Genomic DNA, 21047 nt, shown 5'->3' with positions numbered 1-21047 from the left:
ACATTACATTTATTCTTTGATACCACGGTTGAATTTACAAAAGCTATGTATGCAAAGTTGCAGAAATGGTTCAGAGATACTGCAAGAAGAATACTCTTCTGCCTTTCCCATCTTGATAACAGGCCTTGCTAGTACTCAGATACAGAACAAAGGCAAGCATATCAAAGAAAAGCATTATCATGAAAGAATCTGAAATAAACCAGTGTATTTTCAAACAAAGGGCCAAGAAGACAAAGTTACTCTATGAGGGGAAAAATATATTGAAAGTGTGTAATCAGAAACACATGATAACATACTGATATTTTCTGTCACTCAGGGATAAAGAATGGTGTCCATTAATATCCCTTACAACCAGCATCTGACTGTTTTGAAAGCACAGAAATATTTTTATATTATCCATCACTGAATCCGAGGTGTAATATTTGAAACTAAAAAAGATGCACCTTTTTTTAACTTCCTTTTTTTCTTGCTGAGAACACATGGCTTCCATAGAGAACAGAGTATTTTTTCTGCTCGTACTTATGTGAATGTCTGTAGAACACCCCATTTCCTTCCTATTTGAACATTTCTTCATCACTATTTTTCCTAAGTACAGCAGGAGAGAGATTTTTTACTTCATATCCCCTCCTTGCACCCAGGTTCTCCTACCCATCGGCTTACATAACTGTCAAAGGAAAGTGGGAAATCCCAAGGAGTTGGTGAATATGCAAAAGTAAATTTTACAGCAAATTATTACCCTGGACACTTAAGATCCAAATTGTTTTGTAGCAAAAAATAACCGACTTAGTACTTTGCTGTCTACAGCACTCCGCCCTCTGAAGTGCACCAGAATTCTGTGAAAAATGCGTGGACAGACTGGAAAGAAAAAAAAATCCTACAAGTTTTTTTTTTTTTTCTCAAGTGAAACCATTTTTCTAAAATTCTGAATTAAACAAAAATAACACGTTTTTACTAATACATACAAATTAAGTGAACATTTCCTTCCACGGTAATATAATATACTGGTAGAAACCATAATACATATGAATCCAAGATAGGAAAATCACCAAGTTTTGGTCACTTTAATCGTGCTTGCAACATGACAAGAGAGCTGAATATACTGATTACACAGCAAGACAAGGTCAGCTAAGGAAACAAGTTCCTTACAGTTCCCAATACAATTAAGTTTGCTCAACTGAGAAACAAAAAGGAGAAGATAGCAGAGGTGGCCCCCAAAAGAAGGAGGGAAAGAATTATCAGTTAACCCTAGAAAAATATTAGATAATCATAGAATATCCTAAGTTGGAATCTTGCTAAAGATTTTAGTTGAATGATGGAGTCATCTGAGAAAAACTCATGTAATCTCTTAACCTGTTTACAGTGCATAAGAACACCAGGAAAATGACTGCATTGAATTTAGAGTCATTGTTTAGAAGACAGCTAAAAAGCATTAATTCTGGTGAAGATGGCATTAATTCTGGTGAAGATGGCAGTCAGGTAAGCAATAGCAAGGTCTGGTGTGATTGCTGAGAAACACGGCATTTCTAAAACTAAAGGAGGGCGAGCAACAGAACATAGGCAAAGGAGGTGTAACACAATGGAAGAGCACAACGCAGAAACAGGAACATCACCTCCCTCACTGCTTTGTCACAGTTGTGTTTTGAACTGGATGGATTGTGCAACTTACCAATAGGCTACAGGGCTGGACTGAGCAAGTCAGCACATGGTAGAAAAAATGTCTTATTGAGAACTGCGGCAGCATGCCTAAACCACTCCATGAATAGCTTTCAGCCACAGAAATTACCAAACCGTCATATCAAAATATCCAGAATACGTGTTAATCCTTCAATAGAACTCTCATGACATGGTGAATGAATAGTAGGTTAGCTAGATCCTCTGAAGAACTGGAAAGTTATTTTTTATATAGCCTTACTTTACAAGTCTGTAAGGAATAAGCACAAAAGACAAGACAGTCCAAGTTTAGAAGAAAATTCATTTTTATTATGGACCACCTTAACTTTAGCCAAGAGTAAGAAATATGTCAGATGTGACCTGAAGAATTTGGCAAGAGAATAAAGATTAGAGGGAACCTCCTCTCAATGAAGAATTAAAGAGGAGTTAGTCTACTCTTATGCTTGGCAGTCTTTGAATTACTGCAGTGTATCTCTAACGTATTCAGTTGAAAGCTTGACTATCAAATATTTTCAACTAGAGATAATTGAAAATAAATAAAAAAAAAGATTATCACTTTAACAGAAGAGATCTGAACAAGAATATGTTCTAGAGAGCCTAGCTATTTTTTCTATCAGTTTGATCTAATAAATGATATTGCCTCCCATGCAAGCCTTGCCTGATTGCATCCTTAGATCAGCACAGTTACAACACTCCTGCTTTTTCAAAGGCATGTATATAGTGACTCACTGGTTGCTCTCAAACAAGCAGGTAGGTGTAGGATTCATCTCACCTAACCATAGCCCATCGCACCACAAATTCTGGTTATCTAAACTCCTTCTACTTTCTGGGCAGGAAAACAAGGAATTCCAGCAGGTAATTAATGTCCTTCTGTCTGTCTCCAACACCTATGCTAGCACAGGATGACTTACCCTCTAGATGCATTCCATCCGTCACTTCTGGTTAAACAACAAGCTTAAATAGCTAGCACGTACTAGACAACCAGCTGATACACAGCAAAGTTCAATGAATCCCACACAAACATCATCTCCAGAGTCATGCCAGTGTTGAAACAAGTCAGAACCTGAAAACCCAACCTACCTGTTAAGTTTACAGGAAAAATCCATAATTCCAGTAAAATGGTAGATTCAGGTGGATAACTGCATCTTGCCTTTAGTTGTATTCCTTTAACAACAAATATATGCCTTTCACCCAAGTGACTATGGCAGTGCTAGAGTAATTAGAAACCTACACAAGTCAGTGTATTACTGAGTGTCGTGAAAGATACGCAGCAAATATGCCAAAAGCAGTTTAATGATAGCAAATCAAGCAATATATTAAAAATATTTAAAAGAAGTATTTTATTTTTAAAAATGTTTGTAAAACCATTTTCTTTTGAGATCAATTGTTCTTATATCTGTTTACAATAAGTAATAAAAGTAAGTCTGTATTTAGCTGGAGCATCAAAAAGATGCAATTTTACACTTATTTTTTTATAAGCTGAAGTAGATATGAATAAAAGGACTAGCAAAGCAAAGTAAATATCAAAAGGGGTAAAATAAGTTGTGGTTTTTTGCTTGTTTTTTAAAGATGCATAAAATGTTGATCACAAAAGATATGTTCATTACAGTGCAGTTACCTTCTTACAGATCTATCCAGATCATCTAAAACACAGTTTATAAAGTGAATCTTACATTCATAGTTCATTGGGTACTTGTTCTGATTTTACATACAATTTTCCATTATCAACATGCTGTCTATACCTTAATTCACAGTGTCCGTGTATAACGCATTGGAAACACAATTTCTCCTTGTACTTGTGGGATACAATTTCATTACCAACCAATGCAAGATTTTCATCACTAAAATAAATCTGTTCAAAACACTTCTGAGTGCACTACCCGGTCCCTTCTATGAATGGCAGCAATGAAGCTTCTGTATAGACAGGATTTGGGTGTTCCCTCCTCCTCCACACAGGAGGCTTTGCTCTATGAAAGATGTTACTCAGTATCATCACCTATTTGGTAACATTTTCTTAGTATTTCCCAATCATCAAACATTCCTACAAGCACAACCAAAACATTTTAGATTTATTAAATTTTTATTCACTTCTCAGCAAGTATTCCTAAAATAGACTCATCATCTCTGCTCAGTTTCTTATTATTGTGATTACTTTATTTTTTTAAAACTTTTCCATTTTCCCCACTGCTGCTTTTTAAAGCTGTAAATGATTGAGTGACAGTGACATCATCCCTTACTCTACTGCATGAAGTAGGCAAGTGAATCAGTCCTGCAAGAGTTATGCACAATGTAAGTTGTATTACTTGAGAAACAGTATATTCACAGTTAAACCAGTTAGGGATTAAATTTTTCTCTTCGTGTAAAACATTTTTTTAATCATCACCTTTATCAGAATAAGTCCAAACACCAGTGATGGAAAGCAGCAGTATGGAGTATACTTCTGTACTTTTTAATTGTATGTTCCCACATATTAATGAAAAATACCCATTTTATTTTGAAAAGGAAATAAACATTTCGATGAACTATAAATTATACAAGACTAAAACAAGGTTTTACTATGTTATTCATAAGTACACAATATTCCACAAAAGAAAAAAAAAACAGAAGCATTTTGAATAGATCGTCATGGTTAAATCTGTGTTTGCAGATGTGGGAAAAAAAAATGAAGAAATAAACCAGAAACAACAAAATAAGATTAAAAAAATAATACATCATTTCCTGGAATGGTAATTAGCATTTTTAAAAATTTGTTATAAACTAGAATGTTGTTATAAAAACGTAACTTTTAAAAAAGTAAAATATTACCTTTATTCCACCCATTTATCAATAATGTGGGGCACCATTTTAGCTAAACTCGATCTTTAATGTAGTTTCAATGATTCAAGTTGTAAGACAATGCATATTGTACTTTGTGTAACAAAGGCTAAAAATTCTGTCAAAAGAAAATACTTTGTATATGGCATGTATTTCGCATTACCTTTCCAAGTTTCATGAAAATATGTTCAATGAAATTATCAAATGTCATAAATTAAATGTATCTCTACAGAAACAAGATGATATTGACAGAAGCTGTGATTCAAATACTACCCTTCAAGAGTTTGAAAACAGTATTTTCATATTGCACAGATTAAATATTAATACATTGGCCAACGATACATAATACTCAGGGTCACAGAATCATAAGACTTTCAGTCTTCAGTGATGCTTGAAAGGGAAATTAACCCAGGGCATTAGGCAGGGGGTAGTTTGAGGGTTGTCTGATGTAAACAAGAGAAATTTGCCTCCTCTCACATTTGTACATTCTGCTGCCTGTTGTTCCAACTATAAATTACTTACTGATATACTTACCAGATGCAAGGAACTTTTTTTTCCCCTCAAGAAAAGCCTATCTGTTGGTTACTTCCATTTAAGGGATGCCTTCCCCAGATTTAACTTGCAGGACCTGTCTGACAGTGTCTCTGGTGTGGTCTAGGTGAAATCATGCACACTAAACACTGTCCCTCCCAGAGACAGACTGAAATGCCATTTACGTCAAAAGCAGGGGAACAAAAGGAGAAGGGAGAAAAAAAAACCACCAGAGAAAATATGATGGTGCTTGTTGAGGCTTGTTAAGCCCTTCACAAATTTCTTTCTCTCCCTCATTCAGATACACACACACACACACACACACACAAACACACGTTACTTCATACTTTGGCATAGTCTGCTGGAGGTGTTTTCAGGCCTGAGCTGATTCTGAAGGCTAATTATTATCATCTTAATCTAAGTAACATCATTCCTTCACCTATGTATTTTTACAAAAGCCACCTATGTACTTTAAAAAAAAAGACATAAGCTTTACCTCACTTTCATATGTGTTAGTTAACAGGATACTTGTGATGAAAATATCAGACGTTCTTTATGGAGTTTTGATTTGGCAACAGAATGACCTAATTTTCATTAGGGACAAACTTCAATATAATATTGCTGTGCATGCAAAACATTGTCACTGGGACACAACTGCTGGAACTAAGTCTCTGAAATTTCCATGGTAATAATGAATTTACAGTAAATTAATTATTACTGTGGAATTTCTTAGTATGACTACCTTCAAGTGTCATTTTCATCTTAGGAAAAAAAAAGGTATGTTTTGTTCAATATTTAATTTTTTTAAATAGGTCTCAAAAATCACAGTAAATATCAGGAATTGACAGGGACTACTGTAAACTGATGTAATTTTTGTGTTTTGCTTTTCCAAATATCACAAAAGTTTACACTCACTGTCTGTACTATTCAAGTTATAGAGAAAAATCTAATATTTTTGTCTCAAAGGCTCTTGACACATGTAAAAATCCACGTTCCCCCCCCCAAGCTTTAAGTGCAAAAGAGATGTCCATATACTTGTAAGAATCCAAAACTAAATTAAAACATAATCCTAAATTGAGGTAGCACATTTAACCAGGCTTCTTTCAAAGAACTTCAGAAAGAAACCGTAGAATTTGAAAAGTACTGTCTCTAACAGCAAGCTTTAAAACCTTTAGGAACCAACTCATTTTTTCTCTCCATTGGAGCATTTTAGGAGATTGGAGGTTCTTCTTTAACTCTTCCTTTTTTCCCAGAAAAATACTGTTTAGTCCATGCACCTTTAGGACCTGTGGCATCTATTGCAACATCAATAATGGAATCTGGAGTCATCCACCTCAGAAACACCAAGAAGAGGAAGTTCAGAACAGCAAAAAGAGCAAAAATATACCCAGTCACTGGGCCACAGTGAGATATTAGTCTGTCAAGTCGCTCATTCATTGGTAAAACCTTTTCACCTGCAACCCTCTCATATACCTAAAAAGGAGAAAAGAGAGAGTGAAATCTTAAGAGTGATGTTGCTTCTACCTCAAAAATCAAGCTTTGTTGTCGGTGTGCAAAACACAGTATCTATTCCTAACAACTAGATGTGACAAATATTACAACAAAAAGCTTTGCAAGTTTAAAATGATTTATGAGTATTCCAGAAATTTAAAGAATTTATGCAATGGTTAAGGAGAAAAATTAAAAGAAATCTTCTATTTTATGACAGCCCTCGAGAGTATTTCACTAGATAGAAAGACAGCATAATTTGCCTCTAATCTAATCTTACAGAGAGTTTTTTGAATTAATGGAATGGATTCTAATCTCTTAGACACACCAGTCAAGCACTGAGTCTGAACACGCAGTTACGAGATTTTCAACACGAAGATGGATGAACACATAGCTGGGTGGGCAATCTTCCAATATCTGTATTTGAGCAGTCTAGCAAATCAGAATAGGATTCTGATTTTTATTTAAAGACACACTAGTATGATAAAATTCAATGAATGCAGAAAGCAAATACATGGTATTAGTGACAATATACATATTAACTACAACCACCGGTCCAGTGTTTCATAGAACAGAAAACTACTATACATGACTCAAGACTTAAATCATTCAAAAGAGTTTTGTCCTTGAGAACATTACAGACTTCATCCTACAAATACATCAGCAATGAGCCAACAAACAACTCTCCTTTGTACAACCTAAGTTCTATGCATCCTTCTTCCAGTTATGCTAATATTTCCCTTCACCAAGTTTGGTTTCATTTCTTAGGGAAGGGCTCTAAAAGAAATGGAAACCTAGGCTAACTTCTATAAAAACTTTGCACCTGAAATATTGTTTGCAGCTTAAAAAAATCATAAGATGAATTGTACTGACAGTACTTGAAAAAAATCAGATAAACTGGTTGCATATGACGCTTCTTCAAGTAGACTAGTAAGAGAGATATGTATCTGAGTCACAGTACAACGTTATTAAGATGTATCTGTTTCAACTACTCTCTTGCCTAAAACATAGGGGCTAAAGTCAAAAGTGACATATCTCCACAGGAGTTAATAAATTATTGCAGTTAATATTCTTCGCTAATGACGGAGTTTTCACACCAAAGCACAGATCTAATTCTGAAATATGATTTCAAAAGCATGATAATTTATTTTCATTACATCCATAGCTCATGTTTATTCAGCTATGTCTGCTGGCATTACGCTACCTCGCATCATTTTAAACCACTCATTAGCATGCCAGAGACAAAACTGTGTCATGAACTCTATCTCTTCATACATCTTACACAGCATGTTTTCCAGCCATGCCAGAAGAGCTACTTATTGTGAAGACTCTGGGGAGAAAAAAATATGACTAGAAATGTAACTAAAGGTCTAGGCTGTTCTTCAGAATACTTACCAGTAGTTATGTAATAGAAAAAAAATACAAATAGAGGAAAAACAACAACAACAAAATGGGAAGTATTTGGCAAAAGGGAAGTATTTTGTGAACCTTTTTAAACCATGTGTTTGATGGAAAACATTCAGAAGTTAAACTGAAGAATTACAAAAAGAACACACAGTAATGTTTCAAAGAAACCACTTTTCAGAAACGTACTTTAAGAGAATTAAAAAAAAAAAAAAGTGATTATACATACTTTTTCAGTTCTCTCGGCTACATCCCTCCATGTATAAAATGTCTTTACTTTATTATGAACAGCCTCTGGAGACGGTAGCGTTCCCGATCTGAGCTGGGCGATAGCCTTTTCTAGACCATCACACAATGATTTCACAGAAGGTTCACATAAAATAATGAGACTCTCTGGAAGCACCTCAGGAATCCCGCCAACCTTTGTACTCACAACCTTTGAAAGAAACAGAAGAAACACTACATATGTTGCATAGCAATAAAGTCCAGAGATGATATTGCTATTACACTGCTTAGATTGTTTAGATTCAGCACTGAGGATGAAGAGGGGAAAAAAAAAATCCAGTGACTGGTTGCCATGAAGGCAAAGACTGCTATCAAGCTTTGGGAGTTTTACCTGCACATGTGAACTGAAGGTCTAAGCCCTAGAAAGGGCCTAGCACAGCAGATTACCTTTAGCAATGTTCGGAGTGATTCTTTGGTAGCATAAGACAGACGGATTAGCCTAGTGTGTGTTTAATGAGACATCTTTCCTAAAGGTGTTTGTCACAATACACAACTAGATCCGTGTAACTACATTTTGGATCTTCTCTCCGTAGTTGCTCACGAAAACTGTTACCTATACTTGGAGAGGACAATTTTATGACATCGCCTTCAGTTTATGATTTGTAGGATACTGAACATTTACAAAAATTTCTTCAGAAGTTCAGTAATTACTGTTTTTAAAGGGAAAATAGAAACTACTAAGATTCGTATTCTTTAATCATCCCTAAACAGCAGGCAACAGTAGGAAAACCACAGAATTTTCCTACCCCTACAGAAGAAAACAAATGACCAGAGAACAAATGCCACAAATACGTAGTAACTAATCTGAAAAAATGTTGGAGTGGAAAAAAGTCCCTCACGTTTTCTATACTTCTTGTTTGTAAGTGTCCTGGTTTCACCCCAAATTCTCTCCCCTATTCCCATCGCTGACCATATTAATTAGATAGTGATAACAATATCAATCAGATCAGTACTTCATTGTTGAAAGACAGTATCAATACTGTCTTTCAAAAATAAAAAAGTTTCTTTAGATTTAAATGTGAGAATCTCAGTTCTTTATGGTTGTTCATTTCTTTTTGCTTTTAGCTGTCACTTTGTAAATTGAGCTGAATATTAGCCAGAAAGAGCTCTTAACGTGATTACTGTAGTGTCTTCTTTCTCTCTCTAACCCTCTTCTCCTACCTTGAATCCCTGCATTCAGTTAAAAATAAATAAAATGTATGTCAGATCTTGGTTCAAGAAGAAAACAGGTGTCAAACAATGGTTTAGTCTGGTAATTCAATATGTCTGACTGACCAAAGTAACCCATGCAACTCCTCATTAAGCAGCATCAAAGTAAGCATTCATGAACACCAAGCACTCTTTACTCTGCCGAGGAGTACATACAAAATAGCACTTTGGAGAGGCAGTCTGGTTTGTTCAGAGATCTGAGAATTAACAGATCTACATGTATTCCCAACTCTGTACAAGTTTCTCCTGGGAGCGTAAGCAGTTTCCATAAACCATTCTGTCTCAGCTTCCAGGTTATCTGTAAGTGTGGGTAATACTTGCTCACCTTTGTAAAGACGGAGCTTCAGATGAAATGAAATAAAATGTTACAAGCACATATTATTTAATCATGAAGTTTGTTTAAAATTGATACCTGCATTCTAGGTAGTTAAGATCGTCTCTTCTTTATTTTTTACCTGTAAGCCACAGCTTGCTGCTTCCACGATTGCCATACAAAAGGCTTCGGTGAGGGAAGTGTTGAGGAAAATGTGCCCCTGGACTAGAACATTTCTTACATCCTGGTGTTCCAAGGCTCCTAGGAGACGCACCCTGCATATAAGAAAAATATAAGATAAACACTAGATTTGTACTGTAATAACGCCATATAATGTTAAGCACATATAAAAAAAAAATGAGTTCCAGTAGTACACGCTTATTTATATAGAGAGAAGCAGCACAGACACCTTTGTTCTGTTTTCTCTAAATTTTGACCAGCAATTGTTTTAATGTGGTAACCATCTTCAAAACACTGCTACTGAGCTTGCTGTTTCTGGAAGAGAACACAGCTTCATGCAGCTAATTATTAAGATTTATCACTCTTTCTCTGCTTAGATACTATCTGAATTTTCAGTGTGAGGTGTGATCAATCTCAAAGTCCAAGGGCAAAAAAATGTTTAAGATATCAGTGATCAGGACCTATTCTTTTGAAGAGATGCTGGGAAACCAGAAGAGGATGAAGGAAGCACACTAAACAAAACAAAAAAACCCCTGATATTTCATACCAGGGAGGCGCAGAAGGAGGAATTACTGACTGAAGTACAGAACAGGCAACAGGAAATGGAAAATTAAGAACCTTTTGCTTCCTGTATAGAACTATCTTCGAGGAACGACAAAAACTCAAAGAAATATACAGATGCATATGCATTATGGAAACATTTTGGTGACACAATAACACCAAGGAACACCTCTGTAGCACTACAAGGGCAGGTACTGGATAAGTCCTGCCCTGAAAAGTACCACATTGAAATAAAAAAGTTAAATGAAGCAAAGTAGAGAGTTGTCAACAAGAATGAAACTTCCAAAATTATTAGCAGTTATCCTTAAAAGCAGCAGTGACACAAACTAGCTAACACCTCATACCATATGGTAATCCAGGAGATGTGATTTGAACATTGCCATTTCAGAGAAACAATAAATCGATGTCTAATTCAGATTTTCTCTGACTCACATGAAAGTTCATATAGGGTCAACTTGCAGGATCATAGTCCAACTCTGCAAGGGCTCAGTCAGTGTTTGGTCTATCTGTTGTGCCTTCCTTCAATAGTTCTCATCTTCTCCAGCCTCAGGTTTTTGGGGCTTGTTTTTTTGGGGAGGAGAAGGAAGGCAGCAAGCAAGGTTGTTGTTGTTGTCTTTCCCACCATTAAAGTTCAGTGAAAGATCATAAACATGCATAGAACAAACCTGTCATGTAGCTGGTATCTTTCCCGGACTTCTTCCAATACAATTCGTTTTGGTCCTTCTCCTCCAACTAAGAAATGTAACTCTGGATACTTCTGACAGAGCTCAGGAATTATACCACTAAGCAAATCTATACCTAAGAGAACAGAATTTAGGACAAGCTGTTATTGTATTTGATGTTAGAAGTTATCATGATGTAGCCTACTGTGTTAGCGCTACTCAGGATGGGAAAAGCCTCTTGCGCAGTTGTACTGCTGAACACAAAACTCTTAAAAAGAAAAAAGAAAGCAAACAAAACAAACAAACAAAAAACCACAACAATATGTGATCTATTAGGAGACAAATATGATGAACAATGACTTAAATTGATGTTGCTTGATTAAAAAAAAAACAGTTGAATCATTTTTAATAGAATACATAGATCAGGGCCTAGACCATACCTTCCATTTAAGCCAAACCTTTCACTTCATAAACTCCAGCACCTGCAATGCTGGAAGAAAAACAGACCTCTAAATCCAACACGTGCAAATTAAAGTGTGGATTCCTTCTTCTTGCATGCAGAGACACAAAAGCCCAACATTGTCAGCTCACGAAGCAGTGAAACTCCCACTTCAATCCACGCCATAAATCCCATGTTCCTGGTAACTCTCCAAGACCTTTCTTACCATAGTCTATAGAACGCGATAACGAGGACAGGCTTGTGTTTTAGCCCCCATTACCTTTTCTGTAAACAAGCCTGCTGACCACGACGATCGTTATGGTCCTGTCATCCCTTCTGGAGGGGTCTGGGGTGAAGTCGGTGGGATCCACGGCGTTGGGGATGACGGATACGATCCGCGGGTCCAGGGCCGCTCGCAGCACCGTGTTCTCCTTGCTGGTGTAGGAGACGCAGATGATGTGGTTGGTATCGCAGAGGGACACGGTCAGCAGCTTGTTGGTGAGCACCGAGCTGACGTCGGCGAAGCCGAAGAGCGAGTGGTCGGTGAACACCGTCCGCAGCCCCATGGTCTTGGCGTGGAAGAGCGCGTCGTGCGCCATGGCCGAGAAGGAGCTGTGCGCGTGGACGACGGTCACCCTCTCCCGCACGAAGATGCACCGGAGCAGGGGCAGGCTGTGGAAGAGGGTGGTCGCCGTCGACTGGTTGTACATCACCCGGAGCGGCAGGTAGTACACCTTCAGCCCGTTGGTCAGGTACCGCACGCCCCGCCGGCCGCCGTACGCGTGGGTGACCACCAGCACCTTGTGGCCCCGCTCGATCAGGCACTGCGACAGCTGGTAGATGTGGCTCTCCACGCCCCCCATGTTGGGGTAGAAGAAGTCCGACACCATGCACACGCTCTGCGCCGGGACCCCCCCCGCCGCCCGCCCCCCGCCCGCCATTTCGGGCCCGCTGCTGCCCGGGGAGCGCCGAGGCGCCATCACGGACCGACGCCCGCCGCCGCCCCATCGGGCCCGCCAGGCCCGGCCATGCCTGGCGCGGGCCCTTTAAGAGGGCGGCACCCTTGAACAAGGGAGGGGAGGGGGAGCGTGCGCGCGCGCCCGCACCGGCCGCCCACCGGGGCTCCCCGGGCGCTCCCCGCCGCCCTCCACGTTTCCGGGTACGGCCGCTGTCGCCACGGTAACCGCGCGGCCGGCCCGCCCCTCCGGCCCGCCGCGGCCAATCGCCGCCCGGAGCCAGGTCACGCGGGAAAAGGAGCGGCCAATCGGAGCGGCCGCGGGGCGGCGGGAGGGAGAAAGGGAGGGAGGCGGGGCGGGCGCAACGGTCGCTCGGCGGCCGTTGGGCGGAGTTGGCGGGGTTTCCCCTCCTCTTTCCGTCTCGTCGGCCAGTGGCCTTAGTTGTTGTTGGGAGAGGTTGTGCACGAAACAGGAATTTATTTATTATAAAATAAATAATAAAGTAAAATTATTTATTATAAAATAAATAATAACAATAAAAAATATGACAATAATAAATAATAATAATAAAACTGATTTACTTTTGTTTTTTTTTCAGTCACAGTGGGGTCTCGCGAAATAAAAAATAATAATAGTAAAGTTAATAAATAATAATAAGTCTCCTCATTTTCTTTTGGGTCTTGTCAGTCACAGTAGGAGCTCACAAAACATTCTCAAGCCTCTTGCTGCAAGTTTTGTTTCTCTGTAACTGAAAATAAAACCCACCATTTTTACAAACAATCCGGGAGTTTGAGAAAAGCAGCAGAGTAGTGTGAGATGTGCTCTGTCACCGGGAGCTGGCATCGCTCGGCTGTGCCTTTCTGGTCTTCTCAACGAGCTTTGAAATCAGCAGTTCCCACCTCCAACACTGGCTTGTCCACCGCTAGCTGCCAAGAACTGACGTTATCACACCAAGCTTCGGTTGTTCATGTCTTTCCTGTATGCTCCTACAATCATGTTTGGCAGCTGCTTCTCCTTGCCAACATTTCTGGTGTGAATTTTGTCGGATTCTGTTCTATCATCACTCCTATGCAAATATCCTACGCATGAGTGGTGGTATGAGCTGACCAAGGCATCAGTGCTGGTTGGATTCCAGGTTGGGTTAAAGCCTGGACAAAGATCAGAGGTGCCGATCCCAAGAAAGAATGGGGAAGGAATCAGGCACTTTATTCTGGGACTGAAAGAGCTGAAAGACGTTATTGTGCTGAATAAGAAAATTGTTGCCCATTGCCGTGTTCTGCCACGTTGAGAAAGGTGAGACGGGTATTGGTACATCTGACCCTGTCATCAAGTGCTCCTCCTGGGTGGAACGCCTGGTAAGAACCTGAATTTCGTGATACCATGCTGTGAAAGAAGAGCCAGAGGACCAGGGGTCCATCGGGATCCTAGTTCTCAGCAGAACCTGGAGCCTGGATGTAAAACAGTTGCCTTAAATTAAATCTAGGAAAACACAAAGTAGTGCCAGGAAAAGGAGAAAAGTACTTGGAGGTACTCAGCTGCGGCACCCTGGGAGGTGATCCCTGGTAAATTATGGTAGTAACCTGCTTCAGGGTCAGGCTGCCCCAAAGAATCAAGCTGTAGTACTCACTGCAACTCTAGCTGTCTAAAGAAAAAACTTTTTTTTTTTAAACTATCTGGAAAATTACTTTTTTTTTTCCTTTTTTCTTTTTAGACTAGCTATTGCTAATAACAAACTCCTTGAATGCTCTGTCGAGAAACTGTCGTTCTTGGTATGCAAACTTAGAAGATGAAATGGAATTGGTGTACAACACAGCAGCCTCTCATCAAAAAAAGAAGTAAAGTTTGACATGGCCCATAAGCCAATATTAACCCCTGTGCAAATCCAAAATACTCTCAGTGACCTACAAAACCTTCCACAGGATACACCCACTTCATCTCAGAAACCTCCCCTTATGCCATGGGACGGCTATGATTTTTTTTGGCCCTCTACTTATCTGAACTTTGGAGAGGATTCAGTGCTTTCTCAGCAGCTGGCCGTAGGCTCTGGAATGTCTTTCTGAGGGAGGTCAGGAAAAGTATTACAGTGAAGCTTTCCTGCCTTTGATCTTGCATGTTAACTTTGATGTTCGGACATCCATGTTCTATGTTAAAGATGTCTAGTTATGTTTAGTGTCATATCGTCAGTCCAATTCTGTCACCCTGTACCAGAAAGCTCCTCCCCTTGTCATATTCAAACTATCCTGAAAATTTTGTCTACCTGTGAGCCTGGAAAAACCTGTAATGGAAAGGAAAGACATCTTTGCTACTGCAAAGTTGGCAAAGATACTGCTAAATTTTCTATCCACAACTGTTTCATGAGCTTGGGGTACCACATGCTTTTCCCTGGCTGGGTTACTGTGTTGTATATTCATAAAATTGTCATTAATCTTGGGCATATTCAGAATCGGTCCTGCCCTGATCTGAGGTTGAGCTGCTATGAAGGGACCAGCAGCTGAAGAGGAAATCAGGTTTGGTTCTTTCCTAAATGCCTGAACTCGATGCATTCACTCCCTCGTTAAAAGTACATACAAGGTCAGAGTAAGACTGTGGAATATGTAAAGTAGTGAGCAAAGACAGTAACAGTAGACAGTAAAAAACAGTGATAGCAGAGTAATTACTGCTTTCAAGCCTGGTCCTTGAATGCTCCCTTAAGCACCCTCATGAATTGAGTTAAAGGAGAGAGATGATGGAGGAGGCTTAAAGAGACTCCTGTGGCGTTGTTCTGATAGCAGATGTCACCTTGCCTCAAGGAGATCACTTCAGTGCTCCTGAAAACACAGGAGAACTTTTCACCAGGTACCACGCTAAATCACCTCCCTCTCAGCCTCCTCTCACGCTGAGTGTCACAGCCCCAGCCTGACGTACAACATTGCTTCTATTGAAAATCTTTCTTGAGCACAAAATATCGGTTTGGTGGAGTGCCTTTGCTGCATGTAATAAGTTGGTGTGTTAAATTAACACATTTGTTTATACAAATATGTCTAAAGCATGCAGTTTATTATTTCAAAACATTAGTAATTGGCAAGAACAATCGGTTGTTCACAAAGTAGTTCACAAAAGAACTGTACTGCTCCAGATCCTGATACTATGGTGAGGGAGCAATTGTGGTCCTGGAAAATAAATGCCACAACAAGAAATAGTGCTCTGCTCATAGAGCAGTAAGTTTTCTTTCCATTTTACAGGCACGTCTCCCTTCTAAGAACAATATCTAAGGCAGGTGAATTTGCTAATAGACATGAGAAGCTGATCAGCAGCTCTGTGTCTGTCAGGTCTCACATCCATTTCTACCCTGTGCTCCTAAGGCACGTCCTGAGGTCTTGATCTCTCAGTCACCCTCTGTGCACTTCAGCTCTCACCCAGCCGAGATCCCAGGTCCACTTCCCCCTCAAATCATGATGGTGATGGGGGAGAAGAGCCAGAGGGCTTGGGAGGCATCAGGGTACATATACCAAGGAGCGGCTTCTGGTCCCCTGAGCTCACACACAGGTCACGTCTCTGTCCTCACCAGCACAAGACTAGCTCACAGTGGCCGACAGTTGCTGTGTATAATCCTCTTTTGATCCTTCACCACACCAGTGGTGTTCTCCAGGGGTCAGTGTTGGGGCCCATTCTCTTTAATATTTTTACTGATGATTTGGATGAGGGAATTGAGTGCACCCTCAGTAAGTTTGCAGACGACACCCAGTTGGGGGGAAGTGTAGATCTGCCGGAGGGTAGGAAGACCCTGCAGAGGGACCTGGACAGGACGGGTCAATGGGCAGGGTCCAATGGGATGAGGTTCAACATGGCTAAGTGCCGGGTCCTGCACTCTCGCCACAACAACCCCAGGCAGTGCTACAGGCTTGGGGCAGAGTGGAGAAGCTTCTGGGGAGCTGGGGATTGGCCTCTTCTCGCAGGTAACTGGTGATAGGACTAGAGGGAATGGCCTCAAGTTGCACCAGGGGAGGAGGTTCAGGTTGGAAATGAGGAGACATTTCTTCTCAGAAAGAGCAGTCAGGCATTGGGACGGGTTGCCCAGTGAAGTGGTGGCGTCACCGTCTCTGGGGTTGTTCAAGGAAAGGTTGGATGTGGTGCTTAGGGACATGGTTCAGTAGGTGACATTAGTGGTAGGGGGATGGTTGGACCAGGTGAGCTTGGAGGTCTCTTCCAACCTTCATGATTCTATGATTCCATTCAGGGACCATTTTGGTGAGTGCCTGGTCTCAGAGCCCTTCCCTGTGCCCAGCAGGAGCAGTCCCTGGAAGCAGATCTGGGCTGCTGGCTGTCTTCTGCCTATTCAGCAGAGCCAGTGATCCTGCTTCGGGGCTCCCCACATGGGACAGAAAAAATTCCCGGGCAAACAATACAAAGTGATGACTGGGCTCTCCCTGACAGCTCAAATCGGTCAGAAATGTGGGTTAGCTTTGTACTGGCAGACCTAATGGATATCTGTCCTGCAGCCAGCATACAAGCGGCATCAGGTCTTTGACAAGTAATCTAACGTGACAGAAATGCAGTCGTGCCAGTATCCGATGTGGATCACATATGATACAGTAACAGGCAGATCTGGTATCAATTGTTATGAAGCCACAGTCTGTTGACTGGACTAGACTTGGCTTTACTATTTATTTATTTTTTTTAATTAGTTTTGCTACACTTTAAAGTCTATTTAATTGCAGGTCTGAATTTCCATTTCTGCAGCCTTGAGGCCATTTCTGTGCTTTAGCATTTGCACATCGTCTGTGGTAGAAAAGAAGGCCTGTCTTACACTTCTTCTGTTTGTACCTTTAAGACAGGACTTGACAAACTCGTTAAAAAATCTTGGAAATTTATTGCCAAAGAGTCAATACAAGATGAAGTGCCGGAACTCCCAGATGGTTCAAATATTAAAATGCTAGCAATATGGGTTTTATTGAAAATTAAACAAGTCTGAGGACTTAGTGGAGGAAAGAAAAAAAAAATAAAAAATAAAAAAGAAGTGCAGTGACAACAGCAGATGGAGCTATTGGAAACTTTAAATCTTGGTCCTGGTGGGGATGCAAAATATTCTCTGTACAAAGCTGCAGAACCTTCACCTGGTACGTTTTATATCCGACTACTAATGCTCCCACCATACATAAGCTCCAGAATGTTGTCAGCACTGTTCTTTGTGTTTATGGTACCCGTTATTGTAATACCGGCCTCTGCTTTCTACGCAGTTTGAATTAAAAGAAAAATGAGTTTCTTATTTAAAATAAAAAATAATAAATCTAATATTTCAATAGTTTGTATCTGGTCTTAAACTGTAAAGCAAGTAGAATTCATTTTACATGTACTTTAAAATCCATCCAAACAAGTGTTTCTTTAAGTTCATAGCAGTAGTGTAGCCTTGAATATGTAAAAATAAAAACAAGGCAAAGTCTCTAGAGGAAGCAGTAATTTTTATTTGACTGTTAGAGTGTGCAAAACTCTAACAGTTTGGTTTTTTTGTTTGTTTTTTACAGATGCTTTCAGGCGCACAAACTCTTTTTGAGGTTTGAAAGGGAAGCCACAGGCTTCAGGCTTTCTGCAGGTTGGAAACATTGCTGCAAGTATAATTTAATTACCGTGGAGCAGAGCAAGGTGATAAGGTGATAGCCCTCCAGGCGACAGGTAGAGAGGGTAAGCAATTATTAGCTATGAAATCTTTAGGGGTGATTTGTGGACGGTTTTAAAATAGTATGCACAGGAAAACGCCAGAGCAGAGAGAGACCGGATTAATTTAAAGGGTTTTTCATAATATGCCTGTGTAATTGAGTTACGGGAGAATATTGCCGTTTATTACAGAGGCAGTATTGATAAGAAGTGTTACATAGTTCTTGTGAAATGTTGAGCCTTTCCTTGTGTTTTGTGACTTGTATTGTTTGTTTTATTCTCAACGGTGAAGCTAAATAACAGCTATGCAACCACGTTTGAGAAATGAAACACAAATCTGAACAGTTAGCCCATTCATAGGGAGTAAGAAAAGCTTTCCTGAGAAAGAAAGAAGAACAAAGGAGGCACATGAATGTGCTTAGACAGCCAGATCAGGGGTCAAGGGAAAGTTCTGGATAAATACTTTACCATTGAGTCACCTGACAGAGTGTGATGGGTTAGTCTGGTTATCTTGCATCAGTTTCAGCTGAACCTGTGAAATTAAGGTACATGCTAGAAATGCAGTCCTCACCAGTTAAAAATACCACTTTGCAAAACAAGTGGGGCAGAAGACTAGGGGAAATGCTTCCTTCTTTGTTACGTTCTTGTCACTTACTTTGTAATTATACTCAATAACCTCATATTTTTGATATAATCGTTATGGTTTAAAATATATAGCATATACTAATGCAGACTAGAATAAAATCATTGATTATTCAGCTGTAAATGTGACAAAGGTAGCTTTTGATGTTTAAGATATGAAATAGTTCACACTAAGTCATGAATCCTCAATGCTGTGAACCTGGGAGGACCTTTCAAATTGAATGGTATCGTAAAGTATGATAAAAGTGAAAACCAAGAAGGGTGTTAATGGCATAGAAGTCAAAATATAGACCAAGCCCTGACAGCATCTTTTTATGTACTCATTTTGCTTTATTGGCTAAAGGAGCAGTTTCCTTTTAAGTTAATTTAAAACAGACTTTCTCCCTCCTGGAGTGAAAAATTTTTATTGAAGTTTTGAGTAACTGCTGATGTAGGAGTCTGACAGAAATGAAACAAATGGCAGTACACCATTTATAACCCCTGACTTGTTTGTTTTTTAATGTAGAGTGTAATAAATGAGAACATGGATTCACTTGTCCTGGTAACCACCTCGTACTTCCACAAAGGTTTATTCATTCCATGAGTCCCAAATTAGAAGGTGACAGCTCCTTTCATATTTTGAAGTTGAAAAACATTTATCAATTATTTACAAAATATAAATGGAAATGGCAGCTGAAGGAGCTTCCACTACTGTTGTTTTATTTTGTTTTCTGGATTTCCTTTTCCTTTCTTTACACTACTGTAAAGCAAAGTAACTATTGATTTAAATAGCATAACTCCAGGCTTACAGTTGCACATGAAAGCAAAAAACATACCTTTTTTTTATTATTATTTTCTGACAACATATGCAGACAGGAGACATTCTAGAGAGTCACATGATGAGTAAGGGCACCCATGTGGGTAAGAATGGCTGGAAAACAGGAAAGGAACTTAAGAGTCAGCTGGACCTGATTCCCAAAGGATACATATGGATGTATATGCTTGCAGTATATATGACAGGATTTATGTATGGTCTGTCAAGCTTCCCATGAATAATGCGTGCTATAAGCAATGTCACAGTACATGACATACGACAGCTTCCGAAGTAAATGGCAGCAGGGCATTCAAGATTTGCTTGAGTTTCTTCAGTGTCACCTCTGTCCTTCTGGAAGTCAAGTACAGTCTTTACAAGTAGGTAAAGATTTCCTGACTCTTTCAAATGCAATGGGAATATATTGCTCATTCAGTCTTTTTCCTGCCCCGTCCCCCAAAAAAAGCACATGCAGGTTTGAAAGCTAGCCACACAAAGAAAGTGATGTTCTTAGAAACTTCATGCACATTTTATTCAGAATTAACAGTTATTATTTAAGTAGTGTCATTCCTATTATACACATGGATATGTAGAGGCCATAATCCAAATGTCGGATTAAAGACATCTCTCATTATATAAAAATTGAGACACACCATAACAGGAAATTTTAGCATTATTATTCTGGCTATGAAACCTGTAAATCATGTCCATATGTTTAAAAAGCAAGTCATGCTGAACGCGGTAATAAAAGGCATTTCAGACTTCAAACACTACGTTCCTCTGTTCAATAACCTTCCCTCTGAGAAGGTCATTTAGTCATAGGTTAAAAGCTAATGACATCAGTCAAAAGCCAGATCTGCCATGAATTTTACATACCCCATTTAAGTCTCCTGAATTGCTTTATTAAATCTCTGTTATTAAATTCTGATGTATTGATATGAAAGATAAGAGAAAGCATTTCTATTCCCAAGTTTATTGAATATTTTGAAATGGATTGACTCCAGAATTTCTCAAATCAAATAACACTATAAATTCTTACAAGTCCTCATCAAATTCTAATTATCTGTTTTGTTTCCGTCTCCACCCAGAGCCTCCTTTTAGTCATAGTTTTCCATGCAAAGGATTTACAGCCTGTGCCACAGTATTAGCAACATCCGGATCTTCTCTGGACAGTGACAATGATGATCATCATGCAGCACTGGCATTCACAACATTATGCTTAAACTCTTGAGTTTTTCCACATGGTGCTTGGGTGAATGCTATAAATAGCCAGTACGTGCTCTAGCTTTGGTTATTTTCTCATCATACAGGAGAGCAGGATGGAAAAGTGCGGCACACAGCAATGCAGAGACTGGCACAGAGTCTTACAGCTGGGGATCTGCCAGGATGGAAATTTATTGTAATAGAAATAAGCTGTAAGATCCCTGTGCTGCCAACACAGTAGTGAGCTGGCACAGTCCAAAAAGTACGT

At 39.6% G+C, this 21047-nt stretch overlaps 1 protein-coding gene across 1 annotated transcript; it reads right to left on the bottom strand.

Moving 5' to 3' along the window:
• Positions 1–1955: 1955 nt before the first annotated feature.
• Positions 1956–12682, bottom strand: PIGA (phosphatidylinositol glycan anchor biosynthesis class A). The gene is made up of 5 exons (XM_013184011.3): positions 11838–12682; positions 11122–11254; positions 9858–9990; positions 8138–8344; positions 1956–6489 (listed from the first exon to the last, which is right to left on the bottom strand). Exons 1-5 carry the CDS (start codon positions 12535–12537, stop codon positions 6226–6228), a joined length of 1437 nt encoding a protein of 478 aa, XP_013039465.3. The 5' UTR covers positions 12538–12682; the 3' UTR covers positions 1956–6225.
• Positions 12683–21047: the final 8365 nt, after the last annotated feature.

Source organism: Anser cygnoides, chromosome 1 (assembly GCF_040182565.1).
Source record: "Anser cygnoides isolate HZ-2024a breed goose chromosome 1, Taihu_goose_T2T_genome, whole genome shotgun sequence".
Lineage (NCBI taxonomy): Eukaryota > Metazoa > Chordata > Aves > Anseriformes > Anatidae > Anser > Anser cygnoides.
The sequence above is the reverse complement of the archived record's forward strand: the minus strand, read 5'-3'. Positions and strand labels throughout refer to the sequence as shown.